A 26,009-nucleotide genomic window follows, 5' to 3' on the forward strand; every position below is an offset into this window, starting at 1 on the left:
CATTTCCACAAAGGGATTGACACAATGAGCCAAGAGAGACCCTGAAGGTCAATTCTAGCCTCACAGGAAAAATGGTCAGAGAATTTCAACCAAAAGCTGATGCCACAAGCCCACAGTTTCTATCAAGCTACAGAAGAATTTTTAGCATGACTGGAGAAAATACAAGTTTTATCCCTGAACCGTCATTAACCTTCTCTTTTTCATTGTTTCTCTAAAGACTACCTCATAATAACGATATTATTATTATGAGGACTTCAGAATACATCATTATTGATACATGCATATAACCCATACATATATACACACATGCACACTGAAGAGAAGTATCACCTGAATCTGCACAGGCAACCACGAGTCCAGTAACATGTTATTTGACGACTACCGTAAGGCTAAAATACATTTCCAAAAGTACACACACACACCATTTCAGCTGTAGCAGCAGCAAAAGAATGAACATCCCAATGTCAAGGAGAAGCTGACCACCTTTGTGGCGGGAGGGAAAGAAGGAGGAAAAACCAGTACACGTCTCCATCTGACTAACTGGCTTTCAGCCGCACTGCTCCAGTTGAAAGTTGCACCTGATGTGTGTGCTCCCTCCTCAAGGCCCAGAGCTATAGCAGGAGAACATCTACAAAGACATTTCTCAATCCATTTCTCTTGAGCAAGAAGGAATTTACCAATCCGACTTCCGGGGTTCAGAAAAATAAGCTCACACCTTTAGTTGAAGCGGATTGACTTATACCAAAATAAACAAACCCATCAATTCTAATTTAAATCTGAAAGGAAGAAACCTTGATTTAAACAATCAATTATACTCAAATTCTGTATTTGTATTTTCCAGAAGAAAGATTAATTCGCCTCAGCTGGAGGTTGATTTGAAACAAAGGATAAGTCTATGCCAAGTCTGACAGCACTTTTTGCTCATCTGTTACATATTTATAAATCTTATAGATACAGTTCTTTATTTTTATGTTATGTAATCCTGTCTTTACTAGGAGCCAAAAGATCGTTGATGCACGTGTCAAGCTGATCTTGGATGGAATTAAAGAAATACAGAAAAACAATGTTAAAGTTGCTGTATTAAATAAAAAGCTGAGATAAAGTTTTACTAAGGATTTCTCTTATATACAAAGGTATGTTTACTTACAATTTATTTTTCACTTATGCTTAAGTGTGCTTATTTACAACTAAGTGGTTTATATAAAGTTTTCTACAGCTAAGTAATCCAGCTGATAAAATTTTAGTCACTGGGTTTATAATTGAAGAACAAGTCTTCAAAACAGCTTTTATTCATCATTTAAAACAACAGATCAGTTTCACATGTATGTGTTACTAAGCTGATCTAAATTAAATACACAAAAAGGAAAACATTCAAATAATCTTTTTCTGGGGCAGACTTCTGTTGCTGTTGCTTGACAAAAGCCTCTTTCAACACAACTTGCTTTCAAATTTTCTGTTTGGGTAGGAATTAAGTATTTAAGGAATCTGCAATGCAGCACAGTGTGTCAACTGACATCTCCAGTGTTAGCTCAAACCAGCAAGGTTTAAGTAAAAAAAAAAAAAAAAAAAAATCTTTTAAAGACTCTCTTATATGGACTGCAAAGGGCCACCACCTAATAAAGGGCACCAGTAATACCTCACAACATGTGACAGATACGGAACAGAGACGACAGCAAGAAAAGCAGCTGAAGCTCTGTTTGTTTTATGAAGAAAGGTCATCTCCAGAGCCACCCATCTGGTGTGCCCCACTCCAGCGTCACCTCAGGTCCAGCCTACTTAATGAATAAAGCAAGCAGAGGCAACTTGTAATAAACTCTGTTCCCAACCACCCTTTGGCATGTTACAAAAGCTTTTGGTACATATTTTCAATTTGTAGAATGGCTATAACTCAAAGTGTTCAACAAGGATACTCCAAATCATTTCTGAGATGTTAAAAATCATATTATACACACATACAGTATGTATGTATATATACATAAAATTATTATAAAAATTAAACAACCAATATTAAGATATTATGAGAATATTTCCTTTAGAAATTATGAACCAGACAGGTCTGAGGAACACAGACAGGAAATAAGAGAATAATTCATTTGAAAGAACTGCCAAAGCAGTCCTAAGGGTGACAAAATTAAGATCTGGCCAAGAACTGTTGGCACAAACTTAAGGATAGTAAGCACATACATTTTTTTCACTCCTATTTTATATGATTCTAAGAGAGACCATCTTACTGAGTGCCAACTGAAGACTTTCAATCAAGACTCTCCACAAAAGACAAACTCCTGGTTGTGAATGAACTACTCAATAAAATTAATTAGTACAGCCTACCACTGTATACAGGAGTACAATATATTTAAGAAAGCAACAGCGACAAAATCTGTATTAGAAGTTCTAAAGAGCAAAGAACGTGAAAAACTTGCTTTAAAGCACTTGCAGTATACACATCATCTGCCTTGAGAAGAGCAGGCAAAATAAAGTAGTTACAAGAGATGACATAAAGCAAAAGCTTTGAATCTGTGCAGATGACTACTCTTTCAAGACCATCTTGAAAAATCAAAACAGTTGCAAGCATACGCATTTTAGGCTTAAGGCACAAAAAAGTGACCATGAGATATCAGAAGTGTGAGTAAACAGATGATTCCCTGAACTAATTCCCAAATCAAAGGTGTTTTGGTTGCAATAAATATATGTCTGAACGATTTAAAAGGGAGAGCAATAACAGAATCAATTAGTACAAAAACCTTGAAAAATCCTTGCCAGATGATGTTCCCAACCCTCATTTATATGCTTTCCCAATGCACATTTATACCAAGCATTCACAAGAATTTGAGACGGGCTTCAAACAGCTCAAGTTTCTTGGACAACATGGATTTCTACACATCCTACAGATAAATATACACCTGAGACTGACCATAACAGCGCTACTGCACAAACGTACAGCCTTAAGACAGGCTAGACAAGATTCTACGAAGTTTCGAAAGAAAGCTATTTCCCATACCTAGTCTCCCATAGGCAGCAATAATCCATCCCTTCCCCTGAGATTTCTTAGGAGGACACTTCAACACGGCACAGAATACAACACCAGCATCACGTGTTTTTGTATTATTTGTTTTCCCATTCTGCAGCTCTACTGTTGTCAACAATTTAATTGCTCTCAGCAGCATTAAACTAATCTGATTCATCAATTGGTGCTAGATTCACCAATGCAGTCCTGCCTCTTAAGAAAGACAGGCTGAGGAATTAGGTTGTAAACTATCATCAGGAAAAATAATTCCAATCTGAAAGGGGGCAGCAAGTAAAAGCAAACTAAAGCACAACAAAGCAGAGGCTACCTTCTAAGAATTGCTGTTCATTATTGAGTCTCATCACCTTCTATTCATATCTTGAATACTTTTATCTCTTCTACCCGCATACTAGTCAGAAAAACATACTGTAAGATACCGTACGTGTCTCAGATCTTTCTATGCAGCTTTGTCTAACATTGAAACACAGTATATTCCAACAGTTCAAGATATATCTGTGTTTCATCTGCTTCTTTATTGGAAGGTCACACTGGCGTACAAGGAGTACATTCTGTCACTCCAACCTGTGAAGAGGAGGCTGGAAAAAGTATGAGGACTTGCGTAAAATCTGACTCCTTACGTGACATCTTATGTTTCATCTTCATAAGATGACAGGCAAGAAGTAGAAAATTTTCAATTATCCCAAAGACATTTTTTCTAACAAAAAATGTTTTAAAGCATCTTACTAAACTTACATACATTCTCATTACTGTAACTATACCTTGAGTATTAACTTCTGTCAAGCTCTGAACAGCCCAAAGAAGGCCTATAGGTTTAAATACATCTTTCTAAACCTTTTTTTAGTGGCATTTTACTTCTTAGCATGTTAGCTGCAGTTTCTATAACAAATTTAAAATCACTCCAGTAAACTTGGTCCAATTTTGTTCAATATATTCATTAATGACCTAGATGAGGGGACAGAGTGTATCCTCAGCAAGTTTGCTGATGATACCAAGCTGGGAGGGGTGGCCGACACTCCAGAGGGCTGTGCTGCCATCCAGCGTGACCTGGACAGGCTGGAGAGCTGGGCAGAGAAGAACCTAATGAGGTTCAACAAAAGCAAGTGTAGGGTCCTGCACCTGGGAAGGAAGAATGCCAAGCACCAGTATATGTTAGGGGCAGACATGCTGGGAAGCAGCTCTGAGGAGAAGGACCTGGGGGTCCTAGTAGACAGCAAATTATCCATGAGCCAGCAGTGTGCCCTTGTCGCCAAGAAGGCCAATGGCCTCCTGGGCTGCATAGGGAAGACTGTGGCCAGTAGGTCGAGGGAGGTCATTCTCCCCCTCTACTCTGCACTGGTGAGGCCACAACTGGAGTACTGTGTCCAGTTTTGGGCTCCCCAGTTCAAGAGGGACAGGGAACTACTGGAGCGAGTCCAGCGAAGGGCAACCAAGATGATTATGGGACTGGAGCACCTCCCTTATGAGGAAAGGCTGAGAGAGCTGGGACTCTCTAGCCTGGAGAAGAGAAGGTTGAGGGGGGACCTGATTAATGTTTACAAGTATCTAAAGGGTGGGTTTAAGGAGGACGGAACCAGGCTCTTTTCAATGGTTCCCAGCGACAGGACAAGGGGCAATGGGCACAAGCTAGAACATAGGAAGTTCCGTTCAAATACACGGAAAAACTTCTTTACGGTGAGGGTGACAGAGCACTGGAACAGGCTGCCCAGGGAGGTTGTGGAGTCCCCTACTCTGGAGATTTTCAAGACCCGCCTGGATGCAGCCCTGAGGGATGTGCTTTAGGTAATCCTGCTCTAGCAGGGGAGTTGGACTAGATGATCTCTAGAGGTCCCTTCCAACTCTGAAGATTCCGTGAAACGTAAATGAAAATCCAGACAATATGTTTTCATGGAATGGAATAAAGAGAAACTCAAACTAAAGGATTAGTCTTTTGAAAGCACGTTCTCCTTAGAAGGCTAAAATAAATATCATTCATGGCTCTGCTGAAGACTTCCAACAGACCGTATATTACTACAAGAAAAAAAAAAAAGCTTTCATATGAGCTCTTTATGTGTGTTGTGCATCGATATACACATTCTACATGGAGAGTAGCTCTTATTTGAGATTCAGATATGCCAGATAAGTTGAAAGGGTGTTTTTTTTCTTTATTTTAAATCACAAATAAGCTTTAAGAAGAAATCCGTTCGTAAAACTAAGAAAAACACCACTAATAGCACACATACATGTTTTATATAATTTATTATTTAAAATAGTAAAGTTTTAAGAGGAATTAAATGCTTCCTAATGAGATATTTCTTAAGATTAAATTTATAACATAAGTGCTTATCAAAGAGATTAATATACATAAATAGGACTCTATTACAACTGATAACGTTTCCTTAGAGCCTGACAACAGCATCACAAATCCCAAAACTCAAGTAAGTGGAAGCAAAGGCCTCAACTGAAGAGTAACAGAAAGTGAGATGAGGGCAGAATTATTTAATCAAATAGAAGTTTCACACTGGATTTTGTCCTGCTGGCTAGAATAATTTGGCATTTTCCAAAAGCACAAAGAACTGGTATGGCTGGGGTTCACCTCTAGTCCCCCTTATCCAACCTCCAAGATCCTTGTTACTAGTCAGAATCACAGTAATCTGGACCAGCAGTCTATACAGTGACTAGGATTTCAGAAAACTACTGTTACTAGTAATTGCGTATTTTGTTCTGAGCATGCCTCCTGTTCAAAGTTACTTCTTTATATAACTAGATACCATGTTTGCTCCAATTATGTACATACAGCATCAATAAAATGAGTGGCATACACATCAAAAAAAATCAAACCTCTCCTTCGGACCATCTTAACAAGGCCAGGTGTTACATAACTATATGAGTGGTTTATTGACTTCTGTTAGAGAAAAAACTGATTGGTCACATAACCTGCATAATCTCTTCTTTACCACCTTTTTGTCTGGTTGGTTGGTTTGGTTTTTTTTAATATAAAATGTTAAGTGCTCTGCACAAATAAATGTATTTGGGGAGTAGTTGCATTATTCTTTCGCTACTCAGTTTGCCAATTCTTCATCTGTCACATGGCAACAAAAAGTAAATTGCATTATCTGAATAATAGGGGCTGAACAGTAACGACATAGTTAAACAGAAGTGGAACTACACGCACGCTTTATAGCGGAGATCTGCTTCATTATAAATAAAAAAAAATAAATACATTTAGAAAACTTTGCAGCAAAAAGACATCTTTGTCCTTATATATGCAGCATTAACTACTCTGATGTGAAACATCTTTCAGATGACCCAGGAGGTATCTTTTGAGTGCTTGCTTTTGAAAAAAGTAAACACACATATAAAAACAGGAGAAACTGCCTTAATGTAAGAAGTTTGCAAAATGCACGTTAACTACTAACTTAGAAATAAATGTTCCGTATGACCACAAAACAAGAGCAGCATGAGGAATGCAAGCTTCATCAAACTAGACTACGGTTTATTTCTTATCTGCACCTATATGCTGAGGTATTAGCTCAGCATAATGTTTTTTCACTCTTTGGCCTCCCTGGTAAAACCTCTAAGGTTGACTCCAAGACTGATGATTTCGCATAAATACTGTCACATAGCATGTATGCGGCAGGTACCAAATAGTGTTGCACTGGAGCAGCTAAGATACACAGACAAGCTTTAATAAACAAACAAGTAGAAAACACCATGGTGACATGCGCTCATGGTAAAAAAATTCAGTGGCTTTTTGAAGCCGACTCGGGTCACAGCAGAGCCGTATCAGTAGCTGTGTCAGTAGAACAACTGAAGCTTGTGACAGGGACATTGTTAGCCAGCAGAATTACCAACTGCTGTAACTTTGCACTTACGCTTTGACTCAATGATAAGCTACTGCTAAAAGACAGCATTCTTCCAGAAAGTAAAATAAATGTAAAGCATGTTTTGAAAACAGTAACAAGGGCTGGAGCACACAGCATTTTCAAGCAGATCCCACTGCACACCTGCAGAATTCTAACTGTTAAGCACCACATACTGTCTTTAAACACAAAAGAATCACTTAACTCTCTTCTGTAACAAGTATATGAAGAAACTGTTGAAAATAAGAACTGAATAGTCGAGTTTGACCAACAACCAAAGATTCAAAAATTCTGATCTCTACTACAATGAAGACCTTTTGGTCTCAAGACAATGAATTTCAAAAAAATTTGTGCAATGCTGTGCCTAGTTCCACATGGAACTACCTTTGCTAAGCATCCACATTGCCTAAGTATTTCGCCATATCAAGTTCAGTGATCAATTTTAGACAAAGTCACTAAAAAACCCTAACCTTAAATACTCATTTTCTCTTACAAAGTCTCTTCAGGTCAAAACTGTACTTTTGGAAAATGCCAAATAATTCTAGCTTGGGGAAGAGAATCCAGTGATAATCAGCACTATTAAAGAAAACAAAACCACCACCACCACCATCACTAAGCAAATTTCTGGGATAACAGCATCCCTTGACACAGCTATATAATTTGAGCAGCTCTACTGTTTACATTAACCTAACTTAATGCATTTCATTGCACGACTGTTAAAGGAAGACACACTTTAGTGACATCCAACATTCCCTTTTCATTCATAGTATGAATGAAAGCCATTAATAACATCATGAAACAAAGGTGTATCTCTTTAAAAGCACCTGACAGTAAAGCTGGCCAAATCAACGCATACTACTTTCTTCCCCCTCTGTTGCTCCACTGAAGTAACGTAGCTGTAACTACGCTAATAGATCTGGTGCCAGTATAAAACAGCTCTACCAATGCAAATGATCTCTGCATGAATGCAAATTATACGTCAAATGTATATAGTATCAATTTTTATAAATACAGACTACATTGTAATGGTTATACTAGAAAGTCATTTGGGAAGAAAAATTGTGGTGCTTATGGGGAAGTCTTTTAGATGCAACCTGTACCCAAAATAAAAAGGAAGTGTGTTTAGTGTATCTTATCCAAAATAAAAGCATTTAACCAAAAAAAAAAAAATAAAATCTATTTGCTTACCCAACACATTCGACAGCACTCTAGTTTATTTGATTTGTGCGCTCTGACCTGTAATACAATTCCAAGTGCATATGAAAGAAAACAGATACACAAAGATGACAGTAATGAAACAGCATACCATTCATCAATATAAGAAATAAACCTTTATTATATTTATTGATATACGGCTACTGTAATTGAGAAAGTTGTAGGAGAAGTTCCTATCAAAAAAGAACCATCAGAAATACAACTAAATGGTGTACCTTCATAGAAACCAGCTCTGGTACAGGTACTTTTTATTAGGTCATATACTTGAAATATACCACATAAGCCACTGAAAACAAACTAAAATACTTATTTCAGTGTGCTGGCAGTGCTGATGCAAAGAGTAAGTAAGTACCCGTAAGTAAGCGTCCGTAGAAACAAGAAACAAAAGTTTAGAAAAAAGGCACTACACTAAACAGAAAGTTTATCACAAGTGTAAGTCATAAAAAGCAAACAGAGATTACTACACTTTGTTCTGTAGGAAACCAACTATTTCAAGCACAAAAGAAAATGGAAAGACTCTTACTATGAGTCTATAAGGTCTGCCATGTTAAGTCAAACCACACACACCCTTTTCTCCAGCGATGGTTAACGCCACGTACCCATGGTTATATTATGAAAAAGAGGACAACAGATGTCCTTCACAAGTAATGTCCTGTTGGTACCACAAATCAGTAATTTTAATCTTCCAAAGCTGGAGTTAGCATCCAGACCATCCTAATTAAAAGCCACATAGGAAACCATCTTCCATCAACGTCCCAAATTGCTCACTTGAGATTGCACACAGTATGGCAGTGAGGTCCCTTTGGTATCAGCAGAGACCATCAGCTTCATCTAACACTGAGCATTTTGATCACACTCTCAATCTAGTCTTCTGTGATATATTTATAAAGGATTAAAACTGTTTCTGTGAGCTAGTTTAGTAAGAATTCTTGAGTATTTTCTCAACAAAACCAGAATTTCCATACTTTTGTCCATAGTAGTTAGGAATTGATTATTTCTTACAGTTTGTATCAAAACACTGTAAGCAATCTTGACCTTAAACATCTGCATTTGATTTTAAAATCTTCCGTAGGTACAGCTGAAGACCTTTTAAGAGTTAAGTTCCATTATTTATTCCCACCAATGGGAATTCATTTCAACTGAATTAAAACAAAGGCAACACACAAGCTCTAGTTAACAGTTATAGGCCTTTTAGTTCCAAATTTATTACTTAAAATACACCACACAAAATATCTTCAGCAGTAAAATGCAGTATATCTCAGAGAAAAAAAATAAAATATCACACTACCCAGTGCTTCAAAAGCTATGACATTTTGATCAATAAACTGTAGGGGCAATTTACCGTTTTATACTACTGAATCGTATACTCACTTTTCAGAATGAGTGAGATCTGCTGCTGCAATTCTTAGGGTTTATGTAACTCTCAACCTCAAATAAAATAAAATAAAAACCAACCATGAAATATGCCACTACATCATTGTTTACTAAAGCTAGACAGTTTGTTTTGGTGGATAATTATTAGTATTCCTAACAGCTATATGACTCTCTGAAACAATCGTCTATGTTGAAATAACCAAATGATTCTCTTCATGTGTGCAAAAAAAACCAGAAAAGTTGGGGGCTTGGTTATAAAAGCAGCACAAATACCCTTGACAAACAGTTGAGAGGATGGCCAAGAGCTTGGAAAGCATTTTATTTAAGTATGTAAACTTCAAAAAGTTTCAAAAGACTGAAACAGGCAACTGTTTCTGCTCAGAAGTCCCCATTACTGAAAATCTAGCTATTATGTTGAGCAAGCAAATCTTGATAGCAAAGCCCAAAGTTAAATCCTATTTTGGAAAATCTTTGCCCTGCATTGCCTTAACATTGTTTTTCAATTACCCAAATGAGCTTATTCAAAATTGAGCATTCTGAAGCTTCTGAAAACACTAATCCACCCTTTAAGTCATGCTTAGACTAAAGAAGTGTATCAGCTGAATCCACGGGCAGTTTAGTGACATTTAAGTAGCAGCACACTCAAGCAGTCGACCAATTCCTCCCTGTGTGCTTCTGCAATCCAGGAAAACTGCTGCTGTGTTAGACCTGCAGTCTTCCAACAAAGCCAACACCAGTTTAGACTTCACTACCACTCTCCCATATATTGCTGATATGCCCTCACACAGCTATACAGCCCCTCAGACAGCCAACTGCTTTGTATTACTTGAAACCAAGAACAGAAGGTAGTGGAAGAAGTCGTTACTGCAGGGCTGTGGTTTCCCGTTTCTGCTCAGATGACCCAGAGGCAAGCTGCCACTACGGCTCCCCGGCTGCTCATTCCTACACCCGCCCTTGTGTCCCCCGAGTCTGAAGTGGAGCTAGCCTGCTGCTTTTGTCACCAACTTGACTCGGTGACCCAACCCACCAGGGGACCAGGTAAGGATGAGAGCCAGTGCAAGAGACACCCCAGCAATGCAGTGGTGGGGGCAGGACCACCCCTTCTGACAGTAGCCTGCCCTTACCCCAGGGCAGCAGAGACACTAGACCACACTGCCTGTCCCAAACCGAGCCTGGGGATTACAACATGAAACTACATGCTGACGACTCAACTGCACACTTCCTTCTGAAGCAGTTAGGCAAATTCACTGCATCTCACTATAGAGGACGGTAACACTCCAGAAGAGCTATAGTTCAGAAGTCTACAGTTTGAAACAGTCAAAGGATTTTTATTTTTTTTTATTACTATATTAAGTGTTTGTGTCACCATTTTAATTCTAGTTCATGGAATCAAAACAAGTGCTTAGTTAAATCTTCCCCTGAAGACTTTCATACAGTTCAAGGAAAAGCCAATTTCTCTTGTCATGTTACAAGGTTCTTTTAATAGGAGCCACTGCAAAACAGAGATAGGAAGGCAGGAATCACAGCGTATCACAGCAGGAAACATCAAGATGGTGACAAATATCAAAGAAATAAAAGAAAGAGCTTTCTTGAACTAGTAACATGTCAATTTTAGACAAGGAAGCTATTTTAACTGAAAAGCTAAAAGAGGTATATTTAGTCATCTCATCCTTTTTGGTTAAGAGAAACTACCTTCTCTTCCATCACCAGGCAGCACTGATTATTCTAGTGCAACACAATAAAGCAAGAATATAAACTACAGATTACCTACCTGTAGATAACAAAACATGCTAAAAACTAATAAATGCCAGCTGACATCACTTGTCTGTGGAGAAACAGGCAGTCACCAATTACTAACAGAATGTGAATTTGTTTAATGATTATGCTCATTTACTGAACTGTTATTAGACAGATTACAAGCAGTATTGATGAGTTTCATAAGGCATTATAAAGTATGGCTGAATTGTTTCAAACCAAATTAAACCAGAACATATTGTACACAATTTAAAGCAATAATAAAAGCCTGGTAGTGAGCAAATCCGCAGGATGAGCTCTCTGAAAAAGACACAAGTTTTCAGAACTGTGAGGACCTAAAAACCTATTGCTGAAGCAGCAAACTTTACATCTATGTGCGTGGGAATTTACAGCCCGGGATTGAGATCCTGCTGAACACAGGTGAGAGAAGGTGCCCATCTGGCATACAGGTGGCAGCGCTTTATAAACCCTGGCAGAGGCACATGTTGAATGGGGCATCTGTTAACATACATCTGCTCTAACAGGTAGAGATTGTTTGAGAAACGGTGTCGGAGATGACAGACCAGCTCTACGGAGCTCACCAGGGCAGAGGTTGAAGGACTCAGATTAGGGACACTGAAGAACGTGGTCCATTGTTTTTACACACAACCACCTATTGTACGTTTTTTTGTTGTTGTTACTAATAAATTCTAACCTATCCACAGGAAGGACCGTAAAAGACTGTCCATCTGCAGCTTTAGCGCAGTGCAACATGGCCCTGAAAACAAAAGCAGCTATTAAACTTTCAACTCATAATTTCTCTTTGCTTGTGTTGGGGCTGCATGTACTTTCTCTTTTTATTTCTTAAGAATTTTAAGTTCCTATATTAAGAAGGAAATAGAAATTGTTTTTTCACTCAAGAAAAGAATCACTACAAGCAATATCTGTCAATTTGTAATCATTTATTCATACACAATTTAAATGAGAAACAATATTACTTTCTCCTTCAAATTTCAGGTCTTGCCAAAGGAGTTTTATTTTAATAATATTGTAGAAATGAACAGCAATTGATATCAAATAAACACCTATAAAATACTCTCTACATGATACAGCCATATAAGCCAGGCTTCTGCTTTTTAAGGAGAAAATACAAAGCTGGACACAAGAGACTGCAGCAGGGTGCACTTTTAGTCAGAGTAAGAAGGTCTGACATTTATGTGTAATACAGGACAGTTCAAAGTAGCAGGATCCTGCAGAAACCATTTAGAAAAAGGACAGTTTCGTCCTCAACCTGAACAGCCTACCCTGAATGTTAAAATTAACCTGGGAGAGTGAATGATTTAAAAGAAATAAACCTACTTGATTTGACACAAAGTAAAGTCATGAATCAAACTCCCTCAGTGTCCCTCGATTTCCTCACCGAAGTGGATGAGCCTTCCCAAAACTCGCTTACTAGCTGAACCGTCAACTTTGCAAGGCAACTGAACCTGAAAATATGTGGCTCTATGTGAGCTTTTTAAGATTTTCAGATTAAAACTCAAATGCCATCATGACTGAGGCGATTGAACATTAAATTCCCTACCCACTACCTCAAAATTAATTCATTAATAACTATGTAAAATACTCTTGAGGATTGACCTCTTCCACCTCTGAACCAACATTCCCTGCCACTAAACAAATATTTAACTGTAATGACATATTTATCAATTGGAAACATATAATAATACTTCAAAATCCCTCTTTATTTTTGGTTCAACTTTTTCTTTCCTCTCTCAATGGCGGACTCTCTGGGTTAGGAAAGAGGAACATGAGGAGTGTGTCCATCAATTCTGAAGTGGCTGGATGTTGTCAGGGCTTTCTTTCCTTTATTTACCTCTTTCATTAAAACCCACCTTCTCAATCTTTCCATGGTGCCTCCAACACAAAACAGTATGATTTTGCTGTGCTTTAAAAAATGCCACAGAAGTAGAAGAGGACTCCAGAAGACAGCACCAAACTCATTCACATATTATTCACAACTCAAACTTAGATTTACAAAGCCATATAGACTGGACTTAAAAAATGGAACAGTATCTGTTCAGAAACCTTTCCCTTTTAAATAAGTAATAGCAATACGCACATGAAAAACACAAAGTTTTAGAAGCATCTCAGTTACGTCTTGGATATTTCACAGTATTGCAGAGAAAACAGTAAGGATTATTTGGGCTTTGCCATTCTCTTAGTAAATGTACTAAGGGTGGAAGCGGAGCTGAAAACTCTGAACTGCTATTTTAATAAAACCCTAATGCCTCTCTTAACAGTCCTCCAGAATGTTCCTGCTAGCTGTCAACTGCAAGAAACCTTTTTACTTCAAGGGTCCCCAAATGTCTGTCTCTACACCCCTCTGTCCTACTGTGTTCTTTTGATTTTATCTTGTACTCCTCCTTGTCCTTTTATAATCAGTCTGATTGCAAACTGATTGATCCCAAGCTTAACCTCTGCACTCCCCTGGAAATGATGCAGCGTGGTGTGATGTTCCTACACTGCAGAACTCATTTGGGTCATTAGCTCAAGGAAAAAAAAAAAAAAAGAAAAGAAAAAGAAACTACACAATTCTGTTCCAATGTGCCTTTAAATCACATTTATAAACTCAGCTTTCTGATTTATCCTTCTGTTTACTTCTCGTGCAAGGAAGCAGAGACAAGAATGAACTTGAAGCAAGTCCTTCACTCATTGCAGATTTAAAGTCTCCAGTAATGATTATACTTTATAGACTTATTTACAGCTTGCTTACACACAGGGATTTTGACAGCTATTCTGTAAATACACTCTCCCACCCACTAAGCTCCATTGTAAACTACCAGGAACATGCACAGGGTCAGACTTGAGCTCCTTTTATCATCCTTATTCTCCTTATCTCAGAAAACCAGAATCTGAGCCCACATCCTTGTGCACTACAAGGCAGATCCCAGCAGCTACCACCTGGACGATCTTTCTGGATGTCTGTGGATATGGTTTTGTGAGGACTGCAGTCCTCAAAAGTAAAAGAGGAGACGGTGGAAAGAACGTCCTCTTGGACAGTAAAACCCTGACCTCACTATTCCATTTCCCGTACCTTGCTAGCCAATTGTTCAGCAGTTGCTTCAGGAAGGCTGCTACAGATTGACCTCCAAATTAAGGAGGACAAAGCCAGATCTCTAACACCCTGCATCCTGCACCTCCACCCAGGGGAGTACCGAGGCTTCCATTTACATGCAAACACCAAAATAGAAATTGCTGCAAGTTAAGTGACAGCACACTTTTGACCCTGACAAGTTCTCTGATGCATTCTGTTTAGCGTCTAAAGGCTGACTGAGCAGAGCTGAGTATACTCAAATCCCACTAAAGTTCACCTGAGCAGTGAACATTAACAACTTGTGAAAAAACCCAGCTGAAACATGGCAGGCTCCTTATTCTATGAGATTACGTGAAAGCTTTCTGGTGTGAACAACAAGCCTAAGGTCACAGAACAAACAGGATGTCAACAAAACAAAGCAGCCTGCCCAAACACAAGGCTGCTAGTGCACTCAAAGGGGCAAACAGCTTTGCACTAGGTAGGGAACATGCCCTCCCCACTTACTTCAGAAAACATTTGCAAAACATTTATTTTTCTTGCATTCTTTAACCAAACTTCAGCAGAATAAAACAGCATTTAAAATACTTATTGTACATCCACATGTGCCCAAGAAGCAAGCATATCTACAGTTTTATACTTCTGGAACCAATTTTCAGAGCCTTTGCTTGGGTAAAGGAAACAAGAATATAAATTCACAGATTCAATTTCTGCTTTTGTCAATGTGCTTGCCACCAGTAGCACTGCTTTGCATTAGTAATTAATTTTACTCAGATTATGTTCATTTACTTATTTAAAACTTCAAAGCTTTAGGAAAAGCATACTTTCCTGACCTAAAAAGTAAGAGCTTTGAAGTATCTGATGCAAATAAACTCACTACCATACACAACTGCATAATCAGTTGCAGAAAATACCATAATATTTTCCCTTGCTTTGCAAATGAAAGAAGATTGTTGGTGATACGCACCACCTATTCAAAAAGTGAAATGAGCTATCTTCTCCACATAAATCAGAAATATTCTTTTATTTTAAATATCTTGAGGGGAAATTAAGTACTTTTTGCTCTCATCTTATGAAGTGTTTTGCATTCCTCATTTTTTTTTTTTTTACAAGATTTAAATTACACTTTTATGCAACTATGAACAAATGCTTTAACTATTAAATATAGCCAGGAAAAAATAATTCTATAAATATTTTACCACCAACCATAAGATATAAAGAGCATGCTTTTCAGAGTATCCCCACTATCAATATTTTGTACACTTCATCCTAATTAAGCTTCTTGAATTGTTACGAAACTCATAGCATGGTCAATGGGTTGATCAGAAATGTTTCCAAATTCCTGACTCAAGTAATCGTATCTATCAAAGAAGCTTTTCTTGCCTACCGTACCTTGGAAAAACACTTTTTCAAGTGTTCGGAGTGTCTGATATTTTAAGAAAAGCAACAATAAAATGCCAATTTAGACAAATTGAGCTCCATTTCTCATCACAGAGAAGTAAATATGAAACATAATCAATTTTTTATCCCAGGCTCTTTAATACTTGAAGTCAAATCACGATAATTTCCATGCTACCTAATTATGTCATCACAGAAGATTATGACTTTGAGCACTAAGGAGCATAGCACACCCAAGCAATAAAGATGCAAATGTCCACAGCAGTATACAAAGAACGATAGTAAAGTATCTACAGAAATAGTTCTACAGCATGCCTAAGTCATAGCTGGTTTACCTAACTAGCGCAGAATGGACCATAACCATTTCTATCCTGGAAATACCAAAAAAACGACTTGTACACAATTTTTGTTTAAATCTGAACACTTCTCATCTTTTACTGTTAATAAATCTTGGTTTTAATTAAGACCATTTGACTTAGACTGACATGAAGCAAACTCAAAGAAACAAACATAAAAGAGGAAGACTGTCTTCTGGCTGCTTAGGCAGAGCTGGGGAGAAACCAGAAACTGCCACAGAATCATCGATGCAAGTATACTTTTAATAGGAAGCTAAAAGTTATGAACATTTTTCCTTCTTTCGCAGGTCATTTCTTTATTAATATTTCTCCATTATTCACACTGGAAATTCACTCTGCTGTCATTTTCAAATCTCAAAGCAAGCCTAGAATGCTACGAGCTGCATCATCTCTTCATTATCAAAGACTCTGACCTTAAAGTGGATTTCTACATTACAAACACCACTGATCAAACTTTCCAGGCAAATGAAAAACTATTTCAAGTCATCCCTAAAACAAAGTAATCTCTGCTTTTTTGTTTCCTGGAAATATAGGCACGTTCACTGCATGTGCTCAGCCATTTGGAACGATTGAGACTTATAGACGTGTGGTAGCTGGGTGTACAGTAAACGCTAATCAGCGAGCAAAGGGAGTAGGGGAGAGCAATCCTTCATGAGAAGCATGTTCATCAAGTAGCTCTCTAAAAACACTGCCTACCTGCCAGCTGATAACATTAATCAGGCACTAAGCCACAGAGGCCACCAGCAAAGCCAATGCCGACCCAAAATGGCTGCTCGTAAGAGACAGCAAGGTAATGAACAAACTGTTCAGCTGCTGGCAGAAATCCGATCTGTCACCAGACAGAAACACCCCAGCCAACCTCCCGCCATGAGCTGAGAAGTGCCAACTCTGCAGGGTCAGAAACTCCCAAGAGCTCCTCACAGCCCTGGGCTCCTCTGTGACAAACACCACGCGAGACATCCCATCCCCACCTCAAATCTCTCACCACTTATAGGAAAGGTCTAAAAAAAATATCCTAGGCAACTGGATATGATGGATGGGTTTTCAGATTATTTCTGCTACTGGACATTCAAAGGAATAAGATGTATTACCAAGGCCAGGACTTAAAAACGTGTATTTTGCTTTTTAATCATAAAATCTCATTTTATTTCACTCTTAACAGCTGCTAGCAATGTGGCGTGGGACAAGATATCTCTGCATTAGTGGAAAAAAGTACTAAAAAATGACTGGACATTACAATCCATAATCTGTAACAGGTTGCAAGACTGCAGAAAACTTGAAACTCCGCACTTCCAGACAGAATGACACCTCTGTCTGCCATGTTTTCCTCACTTCAGATAACTATTGGGCAACTGGATTTTGAAAATGGACTGACCAAAAGAACCTCTCCATTAGCACCACACAAAGAAGTACTGAGAGGAGATGGAAAAAATCCCAGATAGACAGGTTATGCACCAGAGGTTTTCTACCCTTGCTTGATGCCCAACATGAAAAGATCTGTGCAGCTCCCGAACCCCAAACATGTAATAGCCATAACGTAGATCACAGGTAAATTAAATGTAGCCTTAAAAATACTCCTGTCAGCATATGCATGGTTCTGAATCGCAACGATAAACTTATTAAAACATATAGCCTGACTATGTGGAGGGAGATGAAGGAAAATGAGTTTAATCCAATGGAACAGAACTTCCAAGCCCAAAGGATGATGGCATTACTTCACTGATTTAGGAAACTGGGAATATTCCCAGCCTTGTTCCTAGTACCTTATTACAGCCCATACTGTATCCAGCAAAGTAAATAACATGCAACGCTTTTCCCTCAACTACAAAGCCAGTCACCTCACCAAAGAAGCATTTGGCCAAACATTTCCCCTTCATAAATCCAGGCTGTCCTGATCTTCACATCCCCAACCAGTTCTTCCTTCTTTGTATGCATGAGGTCCAGTAGTGTCTCCCGTTGACAGCTCCTCAGTCATCTACACTAGAAAGTTGTTATCAAGGCTCTCCAGAAACCTCCTGGATTACTTGATTATTTGTGCCCTGATGCAGTGTCACTCCAGAAGATACTGGAGTGAGTGAAGTCCCCCATAAGAACCAGGGCCTGCCAATATGAGGCTTCCTCCAGTTGTCTGAAGCTTCATCTGATTCTTGCTGATCAAGCTGCCTGTAGCAGACATGTACACTGTTATTAACACTGCATTAACACTTTATTACACTATTAACACCATTATACTGTTAACACTGTTAATAACGGTGGTCTGCCCACTAACCCTGACCCATAGGCTGGGTCATCACCCCTCCCTAGATGCAGCTCCATGCATTCCAGCTGCTCTGTCACGCGTTTCATACCACGTTTAAAGAAAGCTCTAAACATCAGCTCCCCTATTGCCAAAATTTATGGCATTACTTTAGACTATTTTAATCTGAGCCATTTAACCAAAAAACAAATCCAGACCGAATCTCTGCATGAAAGAATTCAATTAAATAGATTCACTGTCTCCAATGTGTTTAGCGTAGCAGAGTTGAAGCTAGAAAATTTAAGGGAAAGTAAATTTCTCCTGCCATCTTCAGACCTTAAAAAGCCAAGCAAATAATCTGTTGACAATAAGAAGTCTTCTGTTGTTTTTAATAGCCCTTTCATCTCTAATTTTCATAAATACCTATTTGTATCTTTTACCTTTACCTGTCATTGTTATCTGTAATTTGCTCACATAATCTTTCCCATAACTGGAATTTCCCAGACGCTTTTATACCAATATTGTGTACAAGCAACTTTCTTCCCCCCCATTTCCCCCTCCCCCCACAAGGGAGTAACTGCTTTCTTGGCTGCCAGTAAATTAGCAGATGTCAAATTTAACTATTCTTTTGTCCATGGATCCCTCAGAGAAAGATCTCAAAAGAATGATGAAATATTCCGCTGTCTGGTTTTTAATTTGCAGCTCATGTTTTCTAGTCAAAAGTCTTGGATAAGCAGACAAACCTACCAAACATGATCAAAAATCTCCCTTAATTCTCCAGTCCTGGCAATTCCTACAAAACTTCTGCATCTCACAAAGAATTTTAGTGGACAAGAGTTAGATGCCAAAGGTAAAGTAACTACAGTAAGAGTGATTCTCTCACCTCCTGACACAAACTGAGACTATTGCTCATTGTTTATATTCCTCAGAGTCTATCTACTCCTGTAATACCTTGCCATTTTTCATCTTTCCCAGTTATTGTTCCCATGAGCTTGCTTATTGCTCCAGAAGTATTCTAAATGCACACTGTATGAAAGGGTGTTCAAAGTTGCTGCTACTGATGCTCTCAAAATATCTATCCGTTTTCAGACAAATAAAACTCTTCCACTTACAGTTTACTCGTTTAAAAAAAAAAAAAATAACCCTTTTGTTCCAGACTGAGTTACTGCCTGCTGAATCTGCAAGGTATTTCATCTGTTCCACCTTCCTTAAGACAAACTGCCAGATTTAGTAACTTAAAATACCTAGGCACTCTTTATAAAAAGAGTCACATGTTCACTCTACAAATGCATAAAGCACACCACAAAGTTGCAACATTTATAACACCTCTTGTACAAACTAATTTAGCTGATAAGGACATGCACCTAACCTTTGGTCCTTCACTTGTAAACAACACGAATCTATTCCTTTTTATTATGAAAAGCACAAAAGTAAAATTCAAATCATTAATTATATAAAGATACAAATGATAAGAGGCAAACTTAAACTACTTTGCTCTCTAGGTCCAATCGATAAAGCGCTACTCCACAAATTAAAGACAAACACAGTGGACTGAAATTGATCAACCACCAAGTACTACCAATGTGCAAGGTAAATAAACCCCAAAGAATAATAAGGTATCACTCACAAAATATTTAAAAATTGCTTTTCTTAAATGAAACACTCTGAGTGAAACAGCCCAACCCACATTCGTGCCCAATGGGGATAGTGCCTAGAACTTTATGATTTTGGATTCCAAGTTTATATGCTATAAGATCACCACAGAAATAAAACAAATGTAATTCAATTTTGAGATACAGACTCTGGTAGTTTAGGAAACCTACGAGCAAGCAGAAAGAGACCAGGAAGAAAAAAGCTCACGGGTAAATCTGCTCAACAAAGCAGCACCATTTAAACAAACTAACAAACCAGAAAAAGTGAAACTCGAACCCCACCAATCTTGGGTTCTTATTTTATCTCCATTGCGATACTAAAGGAGGGCTTCAGCGCACAGTTTAGAATCTGATTTAACTATCATTCATGCAACAGAGACTTCAACAGCACCTATTCAACAGCACAGGATACGTCCACTATTAAGGAATTTTTCACAATAGTCAATCTTAACTTCTCTTAGTTTCATGTCTACAACTGCTGTGTTATCTAGTTAAAATAAGATCAATACCCAGCTATTAATTATGGATCAATGTTTAATTACAAGTTCCAAAGTTACTGTCATGATCAGTTGCACAGATAGCACGATTTCCATGTCCCATGTGTTATCAAAATGCTGTGGAGCAGGGAAGAGATGAGCATCAGCTAACTGATTCACAGATGGCTAGAAAGTGGCTTTCTCAGCAGAGTATTAAGGAAGGGAATTTTCTGGAGAAAATCCTTAGGGTATATGCTCAAAACTGCAGATTCTAGTCTCAAACATACACAGAAGGATTGGACTGCCTGAAGCAATAATGAGCCGAGCCACTCGTCACAGGCGTGGTCAACAGCAAAAAAAAATAATGTATCAGTTGGGGAATAAGTAATCCTGGAACTGTACCTGTGAGTGAGCCCTGGAAACAGGGAGTGGGAGAATCATCTCTCTAAGCACTGAAATAATGCATTTCCAATTTTTGCTGAAAATGAACCTTCCAAACAAGAGAGGGGGAAATATAGTGGAGAAATGATCTACTTCTAAAAAACAACCAAACCCCAAGTGTTTCTGAGCACTCATCTCACATTTCTGTATTCCCAAAAGAATCTCAACATCTTCACACGTTCTTCATAGTATCATTGTTGGCAGACATCAGCCAGAAAGACCAAATGAAAGTTTAAAAAAAAAAATTAAATAAATTGCCCTGCACTGACAGTTTGCCAGAGAAAAACAGAAGGAAACAAACAATCACTCAGATATCTGTAAAGAAAACAGAGTTTGTCTACTGACACTTTATCTAGTGCCTCAGGAGGCAGATCAATGAAAAAACACTTGCTTTTATAGCAAAAACTTTAATGAATCCTAAATATACCCAAGCAAGGTAAGGAGTCTCTTTGTGTAAACTGGCTGGGAGTTAAGATGGAGGGCAGGAAGGAAGGGTTTACTTATCCACAGCCAGGTTTAAGACCACAGATGTCCCAGCTAATTCTCCACGTAATGTCATATTCATGAAGGCTGTCTCTTCATATCTAGTTAGCCTTATCCCCTGATTACATCTACATGAGGTACAAAAGGTAAGTAAATGCAGCAAAGTGCAGCTTCTCTACTTCTAGACAAAGCTGTGAATATTTGTGCCAGAGACAGATTGCTCCCAAGGTAGAAGTTCCACCATAAAAAACTACCCGAAAAAGTAACTTAAAAAAAAAGATTCTATTTATGTACTCATTTCCTTCTTTCATATAAAAAGAGTCAATTACCATGTGTTTAATGGAACTGACAAGGAGGAGTGGGCCAAACAACTGTTCCACTTTGGCATTTCAGTTTTGTCTGGAGTTTGAAGAGGGCTTTCCAGTCATTTGGTTTAGGTACTTATGGAAAAAAATGTTTCTGAAAGTCTGTAGGCTCATGTATTTCCTGCCTCTTAAATGTAAACCCGTAAAAATTATAGCAAAACAGTCAACCAGGAGAAGCCAAATAGGGAAACAGTCCAAACCTTCAAGAAACTTTCAAGAACTTAACATAAAGCCAAGAAAAAAAAGCAAGAATTTAGCACTGAAGTAGCTTCTAAAGTCATGAATTGAAAGTTATTTCCAGTAATGTTTTCTGTTGCATGGAAGACCATTAAACTCACAGCTGATAGCTTCTTAACAAAGACCGAATTTTCTCTGTCCAGCATTAATGAGGCTTTATAGGTATTTAAGTCTAGGAATTGAAGGCATTTGCAGTGAGCAACCTTGCACAGTTCCCTATTTTTAACATATATAGCATGCAGCAGATTTTATAATAGGAATATTGTTTGATCTCCTCTTTCCCCCCCTCACCCTTTTTTTTTTTTTTTTTAATATTTTCAACATGCCTGAAATTTGGAGATGTTATGGCAGGACTGAGGACCATTCTGAAGGCTAGGATAGGGCTGCATAATGCACCAGTCAATCTGTTCACTGTATTAGAAAACTGGAGAGTTACCTTAAGCATTTTTTTTTCATATAATTCTGATTTAATTGTTCCTTATTTATATTCATCACTGAAATCCACTGCATCTGAAGCTATTTTGAAAACACAGCATTGTCCCAAAGGGCCCAATCCAACTCCCATTCAAATAAACAGCCTTCAATGGAGCCTATTTGTTGCTAGCCAACAAGATTGAATTCTGCTGTGGAGTGGTCCCTGGAGCGTTTGTCACAGCTCTTTACAAATATTGCTCCAGTAAGAGCAGGTCTAAATACACTTGTCCACATGCACTGCAGACAACTGAAATCTATCTTTTAACTTCTTGACACACTTGGTCAGATTTAAACTCCAAAAGCTCAAAGAACTGAATCTATCAAGAATATAAAAAGTAAAAAGTGTAAAAAATGTTTAACAGTTGTAAAAAGGTAAAGAGCCAAAGACAAAGCAGAAGGATAAAATATTTTCATGTGATATGATAAAGTACCATTTAGTCTACCCCTAAAATGGTTACACAGAAAAATGTTTGTGCGTAGATTATAACGACAACCAAACTTCTCAAAAAGCTTGTTTCAACACAGCTATGAACAATATCAACGGTTTTGAAATAGTAAGAAATTTTGTAACAGATACAAAGCTTACAAACACCACTCCAACAGTAAGTCATGAAGGTTATGAGGAAATACTTTAAACCTCAGCAAGTATCTACTCACACAAGGTCACCAAAACAACAAAGTTTAAGACTGATATTTCTTGATTATATCCTTACCATATGGAAGACTCTTACCTGTGAAAAGGCTTGGAGAAGAGGACAGGTTTTGCTGGTTTATGGTAAATAAACAAATAAAATAACAGTGTAACTTCTGGTCTAAGCAAAGCAGTGAAAGATACAAATGAAAGAAACTCTTTCAAAGGAAGGACTTCTCTTACTATCAGATGCTTTATCCTACTTTGTACCACAGAAATCCAGGCTCTGACTGATGGACTTATTTAAAGTCTGAGAGAGCAGGAGATTAGGAGATTATTTACATGGGAATTCTATAACGTAACATAGCGAAAATGAAGACCTTTCCACAGGAAAGTGTTTTCCTTTGAAATTAAGAACTTGATTTGTTGTTATACAGTATTGATGTGGTTCTTGAAAATAGTGTACTTGGAAAGCACCGTTCTTGGGATATGCTCTCAGTATCTGTCAGAGTTCAGAAACAGAATAATATAATGTGATTTATAATACAAGTTCAATATCTCTATTTCATAAGTAACACACAAAGAAAGTTTTTAAAAAAGTTGGCCACCTTAATATCCTAAGAATACTCTTGAGAATCTGAGCTGATACCCAGTGATGTCAGTGGAGTAACTTACAGGATCACTCCACGCCTTGAGAGACGACAGAACAGAGCGTGAACTCATAATTTCCACCTCTCCCTCAGATCCCCGCTGCAGCGCCAGATAGAGAGGGTTTGAAACCAAGCTCAACCAAAACACCTTCTACGCCTCGCTCCAAGATGACTTTGTCCAGACAACGTTCCATACTCAAGTCCTACAACATCCCTCCATATCAGAGCAGGGATGCACAGAAAAACAGGGAGGTCACCTCCCAGCACATTTTTGTAGGATAAGGGTCACATAAGCCATCATGGCAGGAACACATCTTCAACCATATACGCACCAAACACTGTTGGGGCTGACAGGATTGCCCATCAACACAAACAGATTGAAATACGTATGTATATACACAGATAAATATACACAGATTTGTATATACATAATTATGTGTATGTACATATATACACACATATACGGTCTCCTTGTCTGTGTGTGTATATACATACGTGAAATAGACAAACACTAAATCAATTAATTGCACAGAATTGCCAAATAGTATACCCATCATTAAAAAAGGAAAGTTGGGCAACAAAGATTTCAGATTTAAAACCGAGCTAGCTAACTTCCTTCAGGTTAAAAGATAAACCACACAAATGTAGATATACGGTGCAAGTTAGGTTCGGCACCAACACCGCGCTTTATCCAGCAGCCGTCCCACACAGCCATACGCTGGCAGCCAGGAGCATCCCCCAGCAGTGGCACCCATGGAGCAGAACTGGCCAGAAATACGTTGTGTTCACTCCAGAGGATTTTGCTTCTGGGAAAATACTTATGCTCAGAAGCACGGACCAAAGTAGATTCCCGTTACAGCTGCTGATCTAATAAAGAGAAAAAATAAAGAGGCTGGTTGCCAAAGGCACCAGAGCTGCCTAAAATGTACATATCTCACTTTACCTCAGCATGCCTGCTGTCGAGGTGAATAAAGAACTCCCACTGCACCTCAAGAGAGCTCCTGAACGTGAGCCCTTCAAGGGGGCCCATTTGCTCCTCCCCACCGTACTTCTGTGAGCCAAGACCACTGGGAAGGAAGGGAGATGACTGGCCTTCCCGGGCGAGCACAAGTGGGCATCCGCACCCTGGCCTCACCTCAGCCACCAGCACAAACCCAAAGCCAACCTGGCACTACCACCCAAAACGTGTTTCCATAAGTGATACTACTTCACGTGCAGTGTCACCTAGTTCTGCTACTGAAATAATGAACTTTTAGTTTTAGGGCCAGGGAAGCGTTCAGAGCTTCTGACACGGTGGTGGGTGCAGCCCCGGCCGACCGAGGGCCGCTACCGGACCTTTGCCCCGGCCCCTGGGAGCGCCGGGCTCGATGGAGCGAGGGCCGCCCGCCAAAAGCGCAGCCGGGCTCAACACATCCTCCAGGCGACGAAACCTGAGCGGCAGCCCGAGCTCCGCCGAGGCGGAAAGGAGAGGTCCCCCTCCACCTGCCTCCGCCCTACAGCGGGAGGCTACGAGGCCGCCCCGGGGGAAAAGCAGCTTCGAGGGGCGGAAAGCGGCGGCGGAGGGGCCGGGGAGCGGGGCGGCTCCTGAGGAGAGGCTCCCCAGCGCGCCAGGTGCGCGGCCCGCCGCCCGCCGCCCTCCCTCAGCGCCCGGGCCGCCAGCAATGCCAGCGGGACGCGGCGGCCGGGGCCGGGGCTCACTCACCGGGAAGCTGCCCCGCAGGCAGGCGGATCTCAGGGCCAGGTCCCGCAGCGCAACCCACGCCTGCCCAGCTAGGGAAGCCGCCATCTTAGCCGCGCCGCCTGCCCGCCCGGCGGCCGCTGTCTCCGCCCTGCCCCGCTCCCCGGGCGGAAGCTCGGCGCGGCGCCCACCCCGCCGGAGGGGAGGAGAGGGGACGGGCGGGCTGTGAGGGGCGGGCGGGGTAGGGTTCCGTGTGGGGAGGACATCTTGGGGCAGGGTGCGCGGTTGGAGGCGGTGTGAGGGAAGGGTGGGTTGGGAGTACCTGTGCCGAGCATGGCTGTGGGGGGCTGGGGCTTAGGGCAGGAGGGGGCTTTGTGGGGAAGGCGGTGGCTGGGAGCGATGGAGACAACATTGTGTGCAGGAGCTAGGTTGCGTGAGGCGACAGCCTGGAACTGCTGGAGGTACTGCCCTCACTGATCTGCCTTCTGACTTTTTTTCATGACTAAAAGCACTTCTTTTTTATTTTTTTTCTTTTGATAGGAAATAGTAAATTAACCTAAGCTAATAAGCGCTAATAAGCCCTGCTGGGATCCAGCTGACTCTTCACAGGCACATTAATCTGAACTCCACAAAATGCCTCTGTTCATTTCTTCA

General features: G+C 39.6%; 1 protein-coding gene across 1 annotated transcript in view; it reads right to left on the reverse strand.

The window, feature by feature from the left end:
* SUCLG2 (succinate-CoA ligase GDP-forming subunit beta) overlaps positions 1–25,523 on the reverse strand; it is a 133,043-nt gene extending 107,520 nt beyond the window's left edge. Inside the window, exon 1 of the mRNA XM_074602738.1 lies at positions 25,380–25,523. Coding sequence (XP_074458839.1) covers positions 25,380–25,463 — 84 coding nt within the window. The 5' untranslated portion in view covers positions 25,464–25,523. The remainder of the gene's footprint in view (positions 1–25,379) is intronic.
* Between the last annotated feature and the right edge of the window lie 486 nt (positions 25,524–26,009).

The sequence above is a fragment of the Larus michahellis genome, chromosome 10 (assembly GCF_964199755.1).
Source record: "Larus michahellis chromosome 10, bLarMic1.1, whole genome shotgun sequence".
NCBI classification, from domain to species: Eukaryota; Metazoa; Chordata; class Aves; order Charadriiformes; family Laridae; genus Larus; species Larus michahellis.